General features: G+C 40.5%; 1 protein-coding gene across 4 annotated transcripts in view; it reads right to left on the bottom strand.

Annotated features, from left to right (window-relative positions):
- The window catches only part of CKAP5 (cytoskeleton associated protein 5), a 41680-nt gene that overhangs the window by 17216 nt on the left and 3884 nt on the right, over nt 1–20580 (bottom strand). For 3 of the 4 annotated variants that reach the window (XM_053386853.1, XM_053386862.1, XM_053386878.1), the window contains exons 5-28: nt 19334–19466; nt 18815–18918; nt 18093–18206; nt 17620–17724; nt 17122–17211; nt 16872–17036; nt 15697–15825; nt 14820–14999; nt 14014–14127; nt 12803–12913; nt 11646–11738; nt 11208–11393; nt 9674–9768; nt 8494–8551; nt 8286–8411; nt 7959–8098; nt 7591–7765; nt 5315–5428; nt 4402–4530; nt 3541–3735; nt 2918–3050; nt 1887–1975; nt 837–905; nt 360–485 (exon numbers count right to left, since the gene is read on the bottom strand). In XM_053386853.1, coding sequence (XP_053242828.1) covers nt 360–485; nt 837–905; nt 1887–1975; nt 2918–3050; nt 3541–3735; nt 4402–4530; nt 5315–5428; nt 7591–7765; nt 7959–8098; nt 8286–8411; nt 8494–8551; nt 9674–9768; nt 11208–11393; nt 11646–11738; nt 12803–12913; nt 14014–14127; nt 14820–14999; nt 15697–15825; nt 16872–17036; nt 17122–17211; nt 17620–17724; nt 18093–18206; nt 18815–18918; nt 19334–19466 — 2973 coding nt within the window. The remainder of the gene's footprint in view (nt 1–359; nt 486–836; nt 906–1886; nt 1976–2917; nt 3051–3540; nt 3736–4401; nt 4531–5314; nt 5429–7590; nt 7766–7958; nt 8099–8285; nt 8412–8493; nt 8552–9673; nt 9769–11207; nt 11394–11645; nt 11739–12802; nt 12914–14013; nt 14128–14819; nt 15000–15696; nt 15826–16871; nt 17037–17121; nt 17212–17619; nt 17725–18092; nt 18207–18814; nt 18919–19333; nt 19467–20580) is intronic. The other variant, XM_053386869.1, reaches the window with a different exon arrangement.

Raw genomic sequence — 20580 nt, 5'->3', positions numbered from 1 at the left:
AAGCAGTAAGCATCAAGCTCATATGTTTCCTCTCTAGCACTTTTGTGTGGAAAACACAGCTGTGTTTTTTTAAATGAAAAAGCATTAACAGGTTACTCCTAAAATGAATAGCATTTAACTTACAGTAGTTAGGTATCTGCTACTGCTAACTTTAGGTATCTGCGTAAGGATGTTTGGGAAGGGTTATAAGAGTGCTTTTGCAGACAATAATATTTGTATGTAGAAATACTATTATCTGCAAAAGCACTCTTATAACTCTTGCCAAACATCCTTACGCAGATACCTAAAGACCGAGCAACAGGTTCTGTATCAAAGTTCCAGCAGAGTCCTAGAAATCAGAGGTTGTTAATTTCTCTCACCTTTAATCCTTTTTCATCTTTCATCCTTTGCTCTTTCCCATTTGGTACTAAGATAAAAACTGGACCAGATCGGTCATCATCATCCTTCAAGTTGGATTTACTTGGTACTTTCTTCCCCTGTATACCCTAAAAAAACCACAACACTGAATACATTCTTTCAAAATTGCAATCTCCTAGGTTGCAATCCTACACAATTACCTGGGAGTAAGCTACATTGAACTCAATAGCACGTACTTCTGAGCAGGTAGTGTAGCACTGCACTCCAAGTATGTTTTACTCAGCAGAAGAAACACTATCCCGCTAGCATGCAGGAGAAAGAGATTGCCCACTCATAAGTTGTGTTAAAATGTGTGCTGAAGCCTTCAGGTGTATATTTTAGTACATGAAGAAGAAGCCCACCATAGTGCGTAGATTTTTAGTGTAGCAAGATTTCCTTCCAGGTCAGTGCACTAGTCACAGGTGATACCCACTTATTACCTGTTTGGTAGGCTTGTTCTTTGTCAGATTGCTATTGCCTTTGGTGAGGCTTGTATTAGCATCAGAATGCTGAAATAAGTCATAAAATGCTCAGTGGTTAATAGCAGGCTCCAAATCATACCATTATATTTCTGGTGTATGCCACATCAGCAATATTTTTAATCCCTCTGAGTGCTGCTTAAGGTAAATATGGACCATTCTTTGTTATGTGCAAGCCTGCTGTACTTGCTTACAAACTCCAAATAGGAACTACAATGCATCTAAAGGTAAGACTGGGGAACAGCCAGCCCACAGACTCCTCTCCTCAGCTCCTCGTGGCAATTAGGTTTAGAAAAAAGGACCCATTTGTGTAAATGGGACTTTTTAAAACCCTAACTGCCTAACAGGGAAGGGAGGATTAAACCTTCCCTGTGCACCACCATCCTTCTCCCCACTTCCAAATCACCCTCCCTGTCATGGCAATTGTACTTGGAGATAAAATTCCCATTCTCTCACTCATTGTTTATTCTCATTACTACAGGGTGGGGTCAGGAGGGGAAGCACTAGGCTTAGGGGGGAAAGGTTACTTGAGTGCTGCTGCAGGGTAGGAAGAGAGTGATGGTGGCAGCAGAGACAGAGCGAAAAAGTGCTCCACCATCAGCTCTGGCTCTGCCCACCAACTTGAGCTCCCATCACTCGCAATAAGCAGCTCCTAAAAGTAGTATGGATGTAAATGGACATACAAATCTGGCCTAACATGGAATCAGATGGGTCCCTTTCAGTCCAACAATATCTATTATTCCTAGTAGTGGCTCTTCAAAAACTCTGGCTATCCCAGCTACCCAGTCCTCCCCCCCCCTTTAAAACAAACCCCACCCTCAATATATTTTGAGATTTTGCTCCAGACAGAGAGCACATTCTTACCACAAAACTGTTTATTTTATAGAACAGGATTGCTAACCTTCTTAATTATCAAATCTCCAGATAGTTTACACTAAATGTAAAGTATACACAAACACAATGAAACTTCCTAGACTTCAACCACTACCTTTGTGCTGAAGTAGAATTTACCTTGGATTTGGGGGCTGTTCCTCCTGCTTTGGCTTTTTTGGCATCAGCCTTGGACTCCATGGTGCTGGACGAATAATCTTCACCAGAACCTTCAGATCAACATAATTTTAACTACACAATAAGGCTGGAAACAGACCCAGCATGCAACAAGTTCCCCCCACATAAAGCAGATTTCAGCTTGCACCACGTCACATTGCAAACTACTTTTAAAAGCAACTTTCACAAATGCTTTGCAATGTTCTGTTTATGTCAGAATTTTTACATCACCTTTCTTAGACATATGAAAAATATGTCTCCTGCTCAAAGAATCCACACTCTTTAATCCACACTCGACATACTCAAACCCTTGAGAAGTACCTTTTTGAATCCAGGCATTAATTTGGTTCTTATTAGGAAGGAAACCATCACTAAGACAAAATATAAACTTATATTTGTCTGGTTCTTGCAGCAAATTGTAAATCCAGAAGTATCTAAGATTGATTGAGTGCTTAGAGTTGCTCTACACTTAATGTTCCTTATATATACAAAGGGGGGGCACCATTCCTTTAGTGATGGCTTACTCAGCTAGTATTCCAAGATAGGCAAAGAAATTGTTATTGTCAATTGACCCCAACAGACCTCCTGCAAATTACACATATTCTGAGAGTAACATAGGACCAAGCCACTTTTAAGTCTCCCGTCTTTTGTTCCGATACTATGGAAAGAAACATGATAGGCGAAAAACTAAAGCCTTTTCCATTTTATTCAATGTGAAACCACTGTGGAAATAATTCAGATAGGTCTAAACTTACAAACAATATGCTTAAAATGACTGCTCCTTGCTCACACAGCACATCATGACCATAAGATTGTCATTACAGGCTTCTATGCTATAGACCCAAGGAACTTCAGTAGGATCCTGTTTATAATCTCCTAGATTTTGCAGTGTCTATCTGTAGACACACCTGGCTTATAAATATAATAGAACCTCTATTCCTCTTAAAATACAGGTTTGCTCAATGTGGGATGTCAATGGAATGAAGAAAGATTACCTGATGCAACTTGAGATTTGGCTGCAGCAGCTCCTACTGCTCTGGAAGATGCCTTGGAAAGTGGAGCAGGTTTGGCAGGCATATTAGCTTTGGCTTTTTCAAGCATGGCAAGTACTTGGTCTTTGGAAGTTGGCTAGAAAGCAAAAGAAAGAATTTAAAAGGCACCTAATGGCACATGCCTCCTATTTTGCAAGTCACTACATACATGGAAAATAGTTTTTTCTTAACAGTCATCTGGGGGTCAACATAGTTGAAAGAAGACAGTGATCACATTCCTAGTACCAATGATATTGTGAATATACTTCATCCAATGTACAAAGTTGTTAATTTGCAGTTTTATAAGTTGCCTTATACAGAATCAGAAAATCTGTCCAGCTAGCTCAATATTGGTTATATTGACACCAGGTTTTCAGAGAGAATTCTTTCCCAGCTCTACATGGAGAAACCAGGGATTGATCTCAAGACTTTGGCATGTAAAACAAATGCTCTACTACTGAACTACATTTTCTCCATTGTTTAATTTCCCATAAAGCAAATCATGATGTTACACACAGAGAGATATATGTGCAGATGCACACACACACACCCCATTTGTACTCAGCTATTTTGTTTGTTTGCTATACCTTAAGCTTGCCAGTGGCTTTGGCCATCTTCTCAAAGCCTAGATGCATCATAAAGAATGGCAGAGCATCTTGTGCCTTTTTACGGACATCTCCATTTCGATCTTCAAGGCAAGAGTATAGGTGAGGCACACATAAAACCAAGTCTGATGGAACAGAGCGGAGAGTGGGGAGCTTATCAGCCAGCCAACCTAAAAGCTGGGAGAAAAGAAAGAAGATCCCTTAATTCTGCAGAAAGCAATACACCTTGGATATAAACAGGAATCCCTGCTTATAGACATAAGTACACTCATTTTCTGCCGATCCAATGTTTTCAGAAGGTTCCAGAAATCTTATTCCATGTCCTACATGTCCTGCAGTGAGGGGTAAAAGTAACTGCTAAAGGGGAGAGAAAGGTATTGCTGAGATATTCATCACTATTACTGTGTGTTGTGATCTTGTCTGGTGTAGTTGGTTTAGGGGAATAATCCACTCTTGCCTGGCTTACTCCTGCTCACTTGAGGGGAACAGACTTCCATTCACAGAGCAAGGCCTCCACTTCTGCCCCCCCTCTCTCGAAATGAGCTGCAGAGAGTTCAGGTGTGCGCAGGAAACACAATAGTTGTTGGTACAAGTTTACAGTTTGTTCAAGAACAAAATAACGAACCCTCAAAATGCTTCAGAAAATTCCTATTTGATACTTGCCACTCTTGGGACACTAAAAGGAACTACAGCATCCAAAAGTACAATACAAAGAAAGGCCTCATTTAACTACATTACATATATAATTTACCCACCTAAATTGACATAATATAAAGTAGCTTTTCTCAGTTTCTCTTGACAAAGGATAAATGCAAAGTTCATTTACATAGAACAATCTTTTACCTCTTGCCTTAGGAAAGGATTCTCCTTCTTTAGCTCTTCAGAAAGGTCCTCCCCTTCCAACCACTCTTTCATGCCTGTCTGCTCTATCCAGGCATTCACGGTTGTTAGAGAAGCTGCTCGGACATTACTCTGAAGAAAAAACAAGATTTACACATGCTAAACTTCAGCAGCAGTAAGAAAATCAACAGAGCAAGGTTTGGGGGTCTTTTTGCAAATATTTCCCATTAAACGTACTTTTATTTCAGTACGCAGATTGCTTGAAAGACTGCAAGGGTCAGGGAACAACGGCTTCTTACTATACAGGCCCAAGTGGAAAGCCATTAAAAGATTCCATCTTTTATAAGGAGTTCCTACCTGTCTAACACATTTGTGTATGATACTTACAAAATAATTTTGGAGGGAGAAGGAAAGGAATTTAGTCTTCCTTGTACTCCCCCCCTCTTCCCTAAGGATTAGTGCTAATGTGACCTTTCAAAACACTCAGTGTTTTGTGGACAGATAGCACCTGCACTCAGCGAAATATTCAAATTACACCTCTTTCTTGACGTGGAAATTACAGCACATACAAAAAAGTGTACATTTCCTACAACAGAGACACAAAACTCTGAATCCTGAGTATACAACTGCTATCCAATATTAGAAGCGCTACATGCCAGTGGTGGGTGTGTCCACCCCGCACTCTTTATGCACAGCACTCTTTATACACAGCTAATAAGGCCACACTGCTTTCCCAGCTTCCCAACACCACACAACACTGGTGGTTACAGAGAGGAGGAGGAGGACAGTAACTTTAATAAGGGACAGTGGTATATGTCAGTGTTAAATGAGGTCATATTCAAACAAGAAACAAGGTGATTTGGGTCTCAAATAGCCTTCATTCCTACAGGCTGTACTGAGAAATATGTGAGTCTACCTTACTGTCTCCAAGAATTGTGACGATGGGAATGCCCAGGTTTTTCACATGCTGCTTGATATTTGGGCCCATAGCAGTAGCAAGTTGTTGAAGGATGGTCAGGGTTTGCTGCACCTGGAAACAGAAGAAACACATGAACTTTAACTCCGAAATTGTCTTAGTCTACCTGCTCTGGCCATTTTAATGATCCAGTGTGTCATGTCTCTCTTTTTCAGAAGCTTGTGAAGCAGTATGTTCTAACTTGTAGATAATAAATGTTGCATTGTGGAGTGCTATTATTCACATTCCCAGTGACAACATTCAATCCCTTCTCTTGATTTTCTGCAATGAATCAGTATTCTGTGGATACTTTGGATGCTCTGTCCTCATTCAGCTGATTTGGGGGTTCAATCCCCTTTGTGATCCCCCCCCCAAATTATTGCAGTTATGCAAACCCTGAGGTTCCAACATTTCCCTCTTGCATGTAGTTGGGGGTTTTTTTTGTTTTTTTTGTTTTGCTATGTAAACACTTCTAGCCTAAACATCAGAAAAAGAAGAAATTGGAGATGTTGATGTATGTTCACTTTCCTGGGTGTCAATCCTATCTGTTGTTCTCTCTCTCTGACAACGTTTTCCTGGGATTCTTAACTGAAGTGTTACTAGCAGAAGGGTGCTTAGATTACTCCAGGGCTTTATGTCATTCATGATTTGCCCAAGGCTGTGGAGCTCTGATCATCAAGGTTTTAAGGTTTAAAGAGAGGTAGGACCATATCGCTTGCTCTCTCTGTGAACTGTTTTTCTCCTTGGATGACTACATAGAAGAAGGAACTGAGGAATCTAAAGCCATGTGGGTCTGCCACATCCTAAATTATTTGAAGTGAGGTGAACAAGGGACCTTTGGAACGTTAAGGTTTTAAGCCATTTGGTGATCCCATGCTAGTCAATTGACTGGATAGTACAGGTACCCTTACAGTAAAAGCTAGCAGAGTTGTGAATCTATATAGAAATACAGTGGTACCTCGAGTTATAAACACCTCAGGATACAAACATTTCAGGTTACAAACTCCACTAACCTGGAAGAGTTACCTCAAATTGAGAACTTTGCCCCAGGATGAGAACGGAAATCGTGTGCCGGTGGCGCAGTGGCAGCAAGAGGCCCCATTAGCAAAAGCCCACCTCTAGTTAAGAACAGTTTCAGGTTAACATATTAAGTTCATAACTAGAGGTACCACTGTAGGTTTTTTCTGATCAGTTGTGGGATACTGGTTCCAATCGAGCATTGCGGAATGGTTAGCATTCCCTCTATTTATTGCCTTAAAGCTCCCCTGCACACTGTGTGTGTGTGTGTGTTTTCACAACAGTAAAACACAGAGTTCAGGTACTTTCTCACAAGTATTCTTTCTTAATTGCTGTCTCCGTCAGCCTCTCTCCAATTATAACAGAGAGCTATGCAATTCAGGGTCCTTAAAGACAGGTCACTTTAAAAACCAGCAATGATCATATCATAGGGCGGTGAGCCCATTCTGGCTTCCCCAAAGACTGATTTAAGTGTAAGGCCTATTCCAAGCAAGTACAAAACCAAGCAGTCTAGGCAGTTTCTTGCATATGGAACTTGATTGCAAACAGATGCCTGTTTAGACAGACTTATTGTTGTTGTTTTTGATAGATAAGCAGCAGAAAAAGTAACAAAATAATTAAATTACTGTCCACACACTGGAAAACAGCTGTGTATACATGGAAAACAGTATGTGCAACTGTAGGGAAAGCTACAAACACACAAATTTTATGGGCATTTATAATCAAAGTAGTGTTGTAATTTAAATTTGCATTTGTTTCAGATCACAGAACCATGATCATCTGTAGTGGACTTTCAGGACAAACAGAAGCACCATTAACAGGGAGTTATGAAATCTGCCCAGCTGTGCTTTAGAGCATGTGCAACAAAGGGATTAACAAAGCTCAATTGTACTAATGTTGTGCTTTCAGTAGTATAGTGCATTTCCTCTGCTTTGACAGCAACAGAGCAGGTTCTCTGAGGTGCACAGAATATATTTATAGCTGTACCATTTCCACTGTTTGTGCCAAAAGAACATCCACATCAACAGACAAACTAGCAATTGTAGAACTCTAGAGCTCCTTATTGTAGGAAAGAGATTAAATTGCATTAAAATGTCATACTAGATAACACTGTCATTTCAATCCTCCATGAAAAATTTAAATGAAACTAGTATTCATAACTGAAAGATGACAAGACTACAAAAAGTTTATTTTCAATACAACAACTTAACATAACCTACCAGGATTTTATTGGAATCATTAAGACGACTCTTCAGTGCAGGTGCAAGTTCGCCTATGTTTGGCTGTATGAATTTGGCTTCATTAATTATGCTTGTTACTTCATCCAGACCCTCCTTTCGGATTTTCCAGTTTTTATCACCAATTTTAGACACTAATTCAGATGTGATCTTATCACTAAAAAGAAGAGGAAGAGTTAGCACCTCAGATTATAGTTTCTGTTAAACAAGATGAAATACACTATAAGTATCTTAACAGTGCATACAGAGAATACAAATTTACAACATAGCTTACAGATGAGTAACTATAAATTTGCACGTTGAAGTTGTAGCTATAAAAATTGTCCTCGGCATGCCAAAGCCATACAAACCTGATATCAGTTCTTGGCAAGAGATCCACAACATCATTTCCTGCATCCTCTTGTTCATCTCCTTCCTCCCCATCATCTCCACTGCCAGCCACGTGTCTGGTATTGCCTCGAGTTGGAGCAGGTGTTGTTTGTCCTTGCATCTGAAATGTCAAATGAGCATGCATATTTGGGGGGTGGGTGTCAGCAGTGGTTAGACAGTCACATCATCTTGGTTTACATGCTTGCACAACACTGTATCTTAACTGAAAGTGGCACAAGCTAAGGCTCCTAAATTGGTGCAATAAGCCGCTGAATACAAACATTTGCAGCACTTCGGAAGAAGCTTACTTTTTCAAACTCAGCATCTATTTGGGAAAGAAGAGCAGGTTTCTCATCCTCGAAGAACATCCGCAAGGGGGGCCCCACGTACAGATACATGACACCTAATAAGGTAATTGCAGATGTTCTCACCGCCTGTCAAACAGGAAAAAGAAAGGCTCAATTTCAACCATTCAGACTGTATTTAGAACTTAAGTTTGAAGAGAAGTTTACTCACAGGATTTGTAGCGGCAAGAGCAGTCTTAACGTTGCTGATAAAAGCCTTTACATTCAATCTGGGGAGAGGGGGAAACACACAGATTAGCTGAAAGCAGCACAACAATGCATATAAAGTAGCAAGACACGGGACAGCTACTTGTTTGCTTTGGAACAATTTGTAAGAAGCATCTCTAGTTTTCTGTTCAGCTCTCATTTACACAATGTACTTTGTTTTCACAATGGGATTGAAATTCAAATGGTACCTACAAGAAAATGCATTTAATAATCCTGAGAACTGAACTAGTTTCATTTTTCTGAGGCAGGTGGTTTGAAGCTTCCTTGCTGAGAATTTGCACATTATACAGGAAACGTAGGACAGGGGAAATAGTGGGTAAACAGGCCCAATGTATTTAGTTTTTAGTGAAAGACTAGATGTCAGTCCAACTAAAGAATGGAAGGTAGGGCAAGGGGGGAAAAACAACCTCTTTCCTGTTCCAACTTTCTTTCAGAGTTGGAACAACTACATTGCCTCACCCTACTGTCACTACTTGTCAAAGGCTAGATGTCAAGAATCAGAAAGAGAAAGTTATTGGCCATGTGTCTTTTCTGACCATCATTTGACTATTATTGCCCATCTTAAATCTCTCTAGATAAGCTTGTAGTTAATTCTAGAGTAGTTTCTCTGACCCAGGTAAGTCTTTAACTGAATTACAGGAACCAACCAGAAATTCTTTAACTATAGAAACTTAATAAACCATGGGGTAATGATGGAGTCTTCAAACATTAAAGGGAATCACACAGGTTCTCCTTAAGCCTGAATTTAAGAATTTTTTTATAAAATAATGATATTATACCAGATTAATGGTATATAACACCAACAAGAATATCCTAGTGACTGCTGGAAATGCCAGGAAAACAAGAATTATCACATGGGGGATGCAAAGACACATTTCAGCCAGACAAATATACTCAACACAAGTCTGCTGAAGGATGTGGTCTAGGGAGAGGGTGTGTGGCAGGGGGAGAGTCCAGAGGACCAGATGGAGAAACTGGGAGAGCCATATTCAGCTCCCAGCCCTGAGGTTCTCCACCCATTTTAGGTGGTGCCCGATGATACAATAACTGACTGTAGTGCTTGATCTATGAGTCAAATGGCTCCTTTATATTAAAGCTCTTTATTCTAATATTTTGAAACTTACCCAGAAAACCCAAACTCTTTAATTGCATTTGAAAGCCAATTCAAGGTTTCCGATTGGTTCTTTGGATTCTTCTGAGAAAAGGCCATTGACATTACCTAGAATGAAAATGTAAGACTTTACCCACCTCCACAAATCAGGAACACACAACCTTCTAAAATAGACATGATACCTATGTGTCAGGGAACTGCCATCGGAAGCACAGGAGGTGAAAGGGCTCACAGAGGTTGGGAGAGACTTATCAGCTGAGGAGGGAACCAGCAGGGGGAGAGAAGGAGCTCCAAGGGAAAGTGAGGCGGAGGGATGGCTCAGAGACACTTCCAGTGAAAGCAGTGGGGAGGTTTCAGGACCTCCTATAGGGACACCCACTCCTCGCCGGAAACTGTCGCGCCGAGAGTCCAGAAGGTGCGTTTCCGTTAAGGAGCTTTTATGCTGGAAGAGGTTCCGTAAACGCCCACTGTCAGATTCTACCAGCGACTGACGGAGCCATGCTTAAGGAGCTCCGTTACAGACAGAGGTTTGTGGACTTAGCCAAACTCTGAGGGATTAGGAATTTCACGCACAAGCAGCTCATTATCCCATCACACTATGGGTGCAGTGACACTCACAAAGATTGCAAACAGCACCCAAGAGGCACTCCACTCCCTTCTACTGGATTTTTTAAAGCCTTAAAAAGAAAATTAGCCAAATGACAAGATCTCTACTTCCTGCACCTGCCATTGCTCAGCTGTGCAATGGGCTGGAAGAATCTGAAGCAGTGACCTCTTCCCAGAGCTATAACCTCTGGTGATAACAAACTTGGCCCCCACCTCCGCACCACCCTGTCCCTCCAACCTGGTGACCTGGCTTGTTGCTGCCCATGGTTTGCAAAAAGGCTTTTGGGGGGAGTCAGAGGAAGCAGCATGGGGCAGTTCCATTGCTAACAAGATATTTGCTGCTGCACATGGCAAGCAGAAGCCTTTTGTTTTGTGTACAGGGAGTGTGACAGTGGTGGGTGAACAGAGCAATCTAGGTCTACCCATGAACCAGTCATTTTGAGGCTAGCCATACTCCTGCAGCAACCATTTTGTAATGACACCTTTGACTGTTTCACCTAAGCCGCCCATGAGACAAAGAAGGTTGGAAGGCAGTTTATGGCACATGGCCACACAAACTTGTTGCAATTATCTTAAGAACATAGGAAGAGCCTGTTGGATCAGGCCAATGGCTCATCTAGGCCGGCATTCTTTTCCCACAGTGGCCGAACAGATGCCTGTGGGAAACCAGCAAGTGGGATTCTGAGCTCAAGAGCACTTTCCCCTCCTGCGGTATCAGCAACTTGCTCCCAGTAATTCAGTCTCAAAAGGAGGACAATGTAAAACTGAGCAGCAAAAACTTCTATTAACATTGCATGAAGAGAGCTTTGATTAAATTACTGCTTTTGAAAATACAGCTAGAACTCATGCAGCCACAAGAATATGGCAGTAAGACTAACTAAAACAAATGACCAATAAACATGTAAAAACTGGTTTCATACTATTGTTAGCCTTCCACATACCTGTTCAGCAGTCCAAGGCAGCTGACATGCTTCCGCTATTGCTGTCAGCGCTTCTTTTGCATTATTTCCACATTTCACATCACCAATCTTATCCACAAGACCATCCAGCACAATTTGTGCAGACGTTTTGGAGAAGGTTCCCTTCTGAGCAATCAAAGCAACTATGTGAAGTTTTATCTGCATCACCTGCATAGGAAAAATAAAGGATGTGAATGTAGCCAACATTCCGCTTCAGCCCATGCCTCGTAGCTTTGGCTGTATGTTCCGAGGTCTGATTTGGTTGATTCAGCATACTATTCTGAAGAGATTAGTTCTCAATGCTTTCCTAAACACCAATGTAATTTTGCAGGACTTCAGTTGCTATAAAAGATTACAGTAGTTAATGCTACAGCTTTTCCTAGCAGTAGGTCCATTAATAGCACAACAGTATTGCTTTACCTGAAAGTTGGTCTCTTTCCATCCAGGTTTCTTGGCCAACATCCTTACCAGAGCCTGGCAAGGCATTTCAGTTCGATCCATCAGCTCAACAGCCTTAAAGAGTAGGAGAGGATGATAATTAATTCTATAAAATGCAAACATTATACAATCCAGCGCTCATTAGGGAACTCTTTTTCAAGTTATAGTCAGGCCTCCATTTAGCATCCACAGAATCTATTATCTTAACAAGAGATGTATCTATTATTCCCTTCATTTTAGGAAGAGGAGTTTTCAATTTTAAAAGTTTCACATGAAAATTATCAAAAGCAGCTTCTCTGTTTTGGAGATTTTGAATCCTAAGCCAGATTTTGGTTAAATATCCTCCCCCATTCCCCTTGTTATCTTAAGGAAAGGGAAAGGGAAAATGACTTTGAAACACACATAATGTATATGCTGACTGAGATGAAGACTATATCAAATCTTCACCATACAACCCCATCACTTTGGTTCCATCTTTGTAAAGCTAACAGTGTGGGCTGGTTTAAAGGTTTCATGAACAGATGAGATGTGTGTTCCACAGCTATCAAGGGGAGAACATAGGATAGCAAGATATTACCAAGGGTGGGCAGGGGAGAGAAGGAAGAAGATAATTATTGTTGGGACTCCCATCATCCTTAGTCAATGTGACCAATAGGCAGGGATGATGGGACCAACATCATATGGGGATTCAAAACTGGTTGCCCTAAACCCTTCATAAGCACTTGCTGGACTGCAGAAGCAAGGAATACTCAGCCTCAGGAGGAAATAACACACCAAAACAGAACAATAATATAACTGTTTTTGAAATAGCCTAAGCAAAAGTGTGTGGGAAGAAGCAATTCACAGCTCTCCATCAGTGAAGCTGCAAGACTAGCTAATGAATTTGAAGGGGATGTTTGATAGAGGGGGAAATGCAATTTCCCAGAAATAGTGTTCTAGCTTCGAAAAAGATGTCTGCATGTCCCATCAGAACAAACTCTGCATTTAGTAAGAAAGGGATAGTCCAGAAGGTTATGAAGCATAGTATGATGCCCAAGGGTTTCAGTGGACTTCAAAAGCTATGAACAGGTGGTGTATACAGCTCAAGAGACCACTTATCTGATTCAGGCTAACTTCCAAAAGACCACACTCTTGATTACCTTTTGAAATTCTTCCATGCAAGCAAGCCTTTCTTTCCAGTTGCCACTGTCTAGCTGCTGTAGGCAAGCAGCTGGTAGGACAGCTGAAGCCTTCTCTTCACATACCTCTATCTGCAAACAAAAAGAGAAAAGGAAAAAATTATTATTTTGGTAGATTATTCTTGTGCTGCAGCATATTTTATATAGCCAAGGGACCTAAATTAAAAAGAAAACCATACCCATGAGAGCACCTGTACAAAATGGTGTAATAATTAACACTACACTGAACTGTACTTGTGGTGTACTCCTTTAGTTAAGAAAAACTTTAGGTTTGTACCTTGCAGGGCTGCTATAAAACATCTGATGCTTTCCCTTTTATTTGGGCCAAGAATAACCAAGCCATTTCACATCCATGGTAGGCAGATGCATAAACTACAATATTGCTTTTAAAATGTCCTAAAACTGGTGTCCACACAAATGGCTAGAACATTTCAACTGATCCTGAATACTACTACCATATAATTTAGCAAACAATTCCCATTCTGGCCTTCTCTAATTCCTTTATGTTCTCTCCCCCTTTCTTCTTCAGCATGTTCATAAGACCACTGATCTTTAGATGCAGCACAAAAGTATTATACAGTGGTACCTCAGGTTAAGTACTTAATTTGTTCCGGAGGTCCGTTCTTAACCTGAAACTGTTCTTAACCTGAAGCACCACTTTAGCTAATGGGGCCTCCCACTGCCTCCACGCCACCAGAGCACAATTTCTGTTCTCATCCTGAAGCAAAGTTCTTAACCCGAGGTACTATTTCTGGGTTAGCGGAGTCTGTAACCTGAAGCGTATGTAACCCGAGGTACCACTGTATCTGGCTTTAAATTAAAAAAAAGGCTGCCCTTGCTAATTTTGTGACTTACTCTAGGGAAATACCGCTATGTTTAGACCTAACAGTGACTCAAATAATGTGAACATTATTTTGTACCAAATCAAACCTCTTTGTCTATCCAGCTCTGTGCTGTCTACACTGACTGACAACAGCTCCCCAGAGTTTGAGGCAGAAGCCTTTTCCCAGTCCTATCTGGGGAGATGCCATTAGGGACTGAACCCGGGACCTTCTGCATGCAAAGCAGATGCTCTACTACTGAGCTATGACACTTCACAGGAAAAAAAATGAACAGGTACTTTTTTAAAAACAGCATTTTACACTGAATTTTAACACAGATGAAGCACTCACCGAGAGTTCTGGCTCAAATATCTCCTTTACTTCAGATCCTTTCTTGCCTTTTGTTCCAGTACTTCCTGCCCCACCAGCTGCAGCTTGCTTGCCCTTCTTGGGTGGGCCACCAGACTACACAGGAAGAAAGCAGCAGGTAAAGTCAGTTAAAGTTCTGAATCAAGTTCTGAATCCAAGCAAAGCTTGGATTGAAGCTTTAAAATGATGACCATGCCAGCTGTTGGGATGAGGGTAGGAAATTGAGTGAAAAGTAAAAAAAGAAAGGGATTCTCATTTTCCAGACTGCCTTTTCTCAAAAGACTAGCATCTGTCTACATCACATTTCTGCTTTTCCCATATACTCAGCCATCGAAATGTGATGTTTTAGGCTGATGGCATATCAACACAACTAAGGTATGCGTGACGATAGGCACCAGCTGGAATACTGTAATGAACTTTCCTTGGGACTGTATTCGAAGATGCATTTGGATACCTCATTTGGTGCAAAATTCAATAGCAATGGTTTCCCTTTTTTGTACCAAAACAAATTCTATTTTGATAGCAATTCATAGTGTCAGTTATTACCCTTAAATACCCTAAACAGTTTACATCAATACTTATTAAAGGGCAGTCAGTCTATGTCCATATGATGCAATATCTGTTGTAGCTCCCAAGATAGAGCACTCCCTTCCCCTGGGAAAAACATCTGGCTCCCTATTTGTTCATTTGCCAATGCAGCTAGTGTACTTTCTCATTGTGAACATGAAATTAATTATTTATATTAACATAGGTCTACTCAAAATTTAAACTGATTAAGTTTCCCTTACCTTAGCCGCAGGTGCCTTTTTCTGTGCACCAGATTTGGAATTATCTTTTGTATCTTTGTCTCCTGCAGCCCCTGAAAGAGCTGGAGCCTTCCCAGCAACAGGTTTGCTCTCTTTTCTATCGGTTCCTCCACTGGCTCTACTACCACCAGCCAGCTCCACCTTTTCAGCAGACTCTTTAATCTAGTGGACAGAATCAGAAGACCAAAGGAGTTACAAAAAATCTTCAGTATGTAACCATTAAGGCCTCCAAGACTCACTTATAATGCTTCTTATGAATGCTAACACATTTTGTTACTTTGAGGTGTTATCTGTATAATGTTATTAATAATAATAACTTATTTGAAACCCACCCATCTGACTGGTTTGCCCCAGCCACTCTTAAAGCAAATAGAGGAATCAAAGAAGCTTAGCGAATAAAGGGAGTCTCAGAGGTAAGGAACTTTTTTATATGAAGGGCCACTTAGCAACAGGAAAACTCAACAGAATGGAAAAGAAAAGACTTTGACTGCCTCTTTGAAAGCTTCCTTCAGGCAGAGGTGGCAAATTCTGCACTGGGAACAAGAAGTCAAGGGACATGGAGGCACAGCTCCTTTAAGTCTAACCACCTCTTTCCCCTTCATTCCTAAAGAAGCTCCTTCCCCATCACTATGTACTGCTTGTCTCTTGCTGGGAAAGGCTCAGGACTGAAGGGGTGGAGGCCCCAGAGCATGACTTTGCCATGGGCCACATGAAAGTTGGTTACAAGCTGAAATGCAGCACCCGGACTGTGGAGGTTCCCCACCAGTGGCCTAAAGCCCATGTACAGGCCTTCCCCAATGCTGATGTCTTTAGAAACTGCCAAAGCCTGATGATTCAGTGTCAAAACAGTGAGACTTACCCGGTCTAGTTTTAGTTTGTCCACATCTGTTAGGAAAGGATTCACCGCTTTCTCACCTGCCACCTTCAGGGCAGTACCCAGGGCTTCAAATGCAGCATCTCTAACTTCTGGAGCTGAATCATTAATATGCTGTAGCAAAAACACAAGACCTGAAGAGTTTGCCAACTAGATTTCTCGTTCACACTATTATTATTTATTATATTTCTTCATTTTTTTATTTTGCCCAAGGTAACCCAAAACGACTTACAAACAAAAAGAAAAAAAGGGGGGAACCACTCCTACATTGATAGATTAAAAACCAAGGGGGGAAAGATACATTAAAAATCATACGCACTTCTAAAAGGCCACATGTAGTTAAAGGTCAAAGGTCTGGTTATAGAGAAAAGTTCTGCCTGGCACCAGTCAAGCCTCCAGACCTCAAATTACAACTGCAGAGCCTGGGTTGGTTCATATGGCGAGAGGTGGTCCTTGGGGTCCTGAGCCACATACAGCTTTATAGGTCAAGAGCAGCCCTTTGAATTAGGCCCAAAAACCTATTGATAGCAAGTACAGTCAGGCCAGGATTGGTGTTATATGCTCAAGCTGTTTTGCTTTGGTGAGCACCCGGTTGCTAAATTCTTCACAAGCTGAAGCTTCTGAACTATCTTCAAAGGCAGCCCTACATATAACATATTGCAGTAATCTAACCAAAAAAATGGATGATGCTCCACCACATTATGATGATGATGATGATTATTGAGCATTGCAGCAAAAGGACAGAAATTATTAATTGCATTGATTCTTACAATTTGTCTTAAGCCCTGGATTTTTCTTGTAAACATGCACAATGTGTAAGCCCTTTTCATAGTAAACCAAGCACAAAAAAGCAATTGTGTTAAATGCTACAAAGCTTATTTGGCTTTCCTCCCTTTGGAGAGCTACTGCTCTCATACTGGTCTCATCTCTCCTCAGGGTCCCTTCTAACTCTACAATTCTATGATTCTATAATCTCCTTTCCTCTCCAGAGTTAAGGCAAGTTGCCTGCTCTCCTACCTGGTTGAAATAAAATTCTTCTATGAAACAGTTCATAATTGTTGTGCATCCCAGCACAAGAATCACTACGGAAACATTCTGTTCCACATACTACTTTCAGCCGAATACAGACCTCTACAATGCTAAGAACTTCTTTTTTTTACCTTGAGAAGCGCAGCGCAGAAGGGTTTCAGCAGGCTCTTAGAAAGGACAGTAGAATTGCAGTGACGAAAGCTTCTTGCGATGAAGAGGGATGTCTGTTGCTTGATGGTTGGGTTTTTGTTATCCATCACAGCCAATATATCCTCACTTAGATTTTGTAACGTGGTCTAGAATGGTTGGTTAAAGGATATTAGTTCTGGCGAAACCATGGTCTGCTAAACTTGTTTAAAATACTACTAGCCATGCACTTACAGTCAGGAAGATTGCATCAATGGCTTCTTGCAATGCTTGTACGACCTGCGGCTTTTTCTCCTTGAACTTCTCTAAGATGGTTGGGACAACCTATAAAAATTGTTACCAAGGTATTAAAAGAAGTTGAAATTAATGTTTGTTTTCCCACTGTGCTCTAGGAGAGTGCACAATAAGGAAACTCCTGTTTGCCCCCTACACAGAAAAACAAACACACTGAACTTGTACTACTTCAAGGAACACTGTGCGAGTAGCCTATTCAAGATAGCCCTTTAAAATAAGTTTAAATATTAAGAAGTGCTCTTATTTTTCCTTTAAAAAGGGGGGAAAGCGAGGTGGGGAAGCCTTCCTGTAGATGCTCTTTTTCATCTCACTTTGTTAGAAGTTTAACAGAAGAGTTTCATATTCAAGCAGCAGGAACCAGTAATAGCCCAGTTCTAACTTCAGATATTCTATTCTGCAGATAATAGTTGTATTCTGTGTAGTGACCTGCATACTTACATGACCTGCATACTGTCCAAATTTCTTCCTGAGACCAGTAGCCAGTCCAGCAAGGCATTTGGCAGCCAAAGCAACCAACATTACATTGGTATCCTTTCCAACAACCTGTGGGGGAAGAGGAACATTACAATCCAATAGTCTGAGATCTCAGATTATTTGGATGGGATGTCTAAACAAGCAGCAGCAGTGTACCTCTGCAAACTCAGGAGAACCATACTAGACACTGCATTTCCCCACCCAACCCCTTCTTATTCCACCTATATAAATTGCACTCCGACGTTTTGAATGTCAGATTTCTATTCCCATTCCAGCAATTCAAACACTGTCACAAGATCAAATGAATCCCATGAATGAACTTTATAATCACACTCTGTGTTAACCAATGAATTATCAAACCTGTTTTTAAATACAGTAAAAGTGATGCCACATATTTGGCTTGGAAAGGACTATTTGGGTATTAGAGAGATCCTTGCCTTTTTAAGAGCTTTCACCAAGTCTGCATAGTCTCCAGCTTCAAGTTTGGGATTTTTAACTAGCACTTCCACTGCTTCCAAAGCTTCTTTTCTCTCTTGCCATTTTTTGGCCTCCTGCAATGCAAAACATAAAAATTATATATACCTTGGTCTTCAGAAATTGTTGCAAATCCTGTAAGGTTAACCAGAACACTTGCAGACAGAGCCCTCTTCAGCCATTTGTTTTTTACACTGACAGTATAGATTTTTCTATGTGTGCTGAGGGAAAACTTTTACCACCAGCAGACATAGACGCAAATAGATGTGCACTGTTTCTGGAAAAACATGTAGCCTTATATATACAACATGATTTATGTCTATGTATATGCATTATTGGACATGATGCGCTTTTGTGCTGAGGCAGCAGCTCTGTGTACAAGAGAAGCACCTTCACACACTTGTAGAAACTCAAGATAAACAATAATAAAAGCACTTTTATTATTTTCATTCAATGACAGCTCAGGAGTTCCCACCAAATACTTTAATGTCCCTGAACATGAAGCCATTTTAATTAAGACTGCTGAAAAATGAAGCTGTTTTGTAGATACATAGAACATGACAGTTAATTGTGAAAGAAAATGGGGAAGATAGTTTAGTGTCTATGGTTCAGAAAAAGATTATTCATTTGTGTATTTATTATTAAGGTTACAGAAGGAATAATGGTTAACTGAATCACCACTTACAATTTTGTCATAGAAATCTTTAGGAAGTTTGGAGAGAATTTCAACAGCTTCCAGAAGTTCATAGGCATCCACCTGTGGAACAGCCTCATCACCATCATCTCCTCCTATTGAAAGAATTGTTAGTATATATAGCCAGACACTGTTATTATATATATTTTATCCTCCGCCTTCTTCTCTGACAAGACTCAATAAAGCTTAAAGATGATTAAACATCAATAGAATTTTAAAAAAATGTTTAAACATACGTTATAATATGTTCTAAATATGTTTAAAACATACAAATAATTTCAATAAAAACAGCATGGCACTTGTCCATGATGGGCTAATTATGTCACCATTTTTTACTTTATTATATGTAAAATAATAAGCTGTGAAGCAGAGTATTAACTCTGCAATCAATGACTTTTCCTAGAGATTGATGTGCATCAACATTTTATGCCAGCTTATGTTTTTTGACCACCTTCATCTGATTCTTAGTCAGCAAAGTTATCTACTGTGAAGTCCCAAATCAACAGTTACCTCCATCTGCATCTCCACCAGCTGCCTGTTGCTGCTCAAACTTTGCTTTCATTTCTTGCTGGGAGCGAAGGAACCGTGACTGCTTGGGAGCTGATACCGGTAGTTTGACCCATTCTTCTTCCAGCTCTTTTAACTGCAAGAATCAAAACACGAAATGTCCTACTGATATGTGTGCATTGCTATTCTCCCTTGTCACAAGTAAAACTGTTCCTTAACCTTGCCATAATCCCGAGCTACTGTAGGAAAGCTAGAGCAGAAGATCATTAACATCTCTTCATTACCTAGGTTCAATTTAACTGCTTTTGCACCAAATTAAATTCAGGGAAATTAATTAGTGTGCAGTGGACTCCAAAAACTCTGTCTTAAGGGGGGGCGGGGAGATTCACAGCAGTATACTTTCACTTAAGACAAGAAAATGACATTCATTATTTGCGAGCAGACAAATTTTGGACCATGTCAAACACAATTCCCAACTCAAGTTATTACTTGCTAACTTGAACATATGAATTACTATCACATCAGTTATGCAACATTTTATCAAGTCTGGCAGCTAACAATGCAGGCATAAGCTAAAAGTGATAAATCTATTATACAATGCTGTGACTTCACTTGAATGTGTGAATTTATCTGCCAGTTTAAAAATAGATAAAAATGTTGAGACAGACTCTAAAAACATGAAGCAAAATATTACATCTGAGATTTCTCATGGAAAATATTAGTTAAACATCAGTTCAAGCTAGGGTATGGTGGGCATTTCTTATTATATAATAAATTTGTAAGCCTGTCATGCTGAAGTTTGTGTAGCTGCCTAAGGCCAATGTAACGACAGAGCAGCAAGCAGGCAAGTTTAAGCAAGAGCTGTTTAAAGAAGGGTGGGAGGAGTTTCAGAGAGTGGTCTGTTTAAAGTTGGGGCAAGCTGTGAGGTGAAGGGAGACGTGGGTGTCCTGTGTGGGGCTTGGCAAAGAGATGGACAAGATGTAAAGAGAAGAGGGGGTGGCCAAGTGTGGGGGTATGGGGTTGGCAGCCCTAGTACAACAATATTTGCAGTTTTACTTTCCCTAAAACCGAGACCCTACTTCCAATTATCTCCTTTGCTTACTGGATAACAGTGCTCTTATTTATAAATTGCTCCTCTACTTAAAGGGGGGAAAGCCCAATGAAAACACAGATACACCACTGGGGTTCAAATATGCCTGCTCTCTTGCTTTTACTTAGCCACTTCATACTTAGAACATGGTCTGGGAGAT

Source organism: Podarcis raffonei, chromosome 1, assembly GCF_027172205.1.
Source record: "Podarcis raffonei isolate rPodRaf1 chromosome 1, rPodRaf1.pri, whole genome shotgun sequence".
NCBI lineage: Eukaryota > Metazoa > Chordata > Lepidosauria > Squamata > Lacertidae > Podarcis > Podarcis raffonei.
This window is presented reverse-complemented; position numbering and strand designations above follow the sequence as displayed.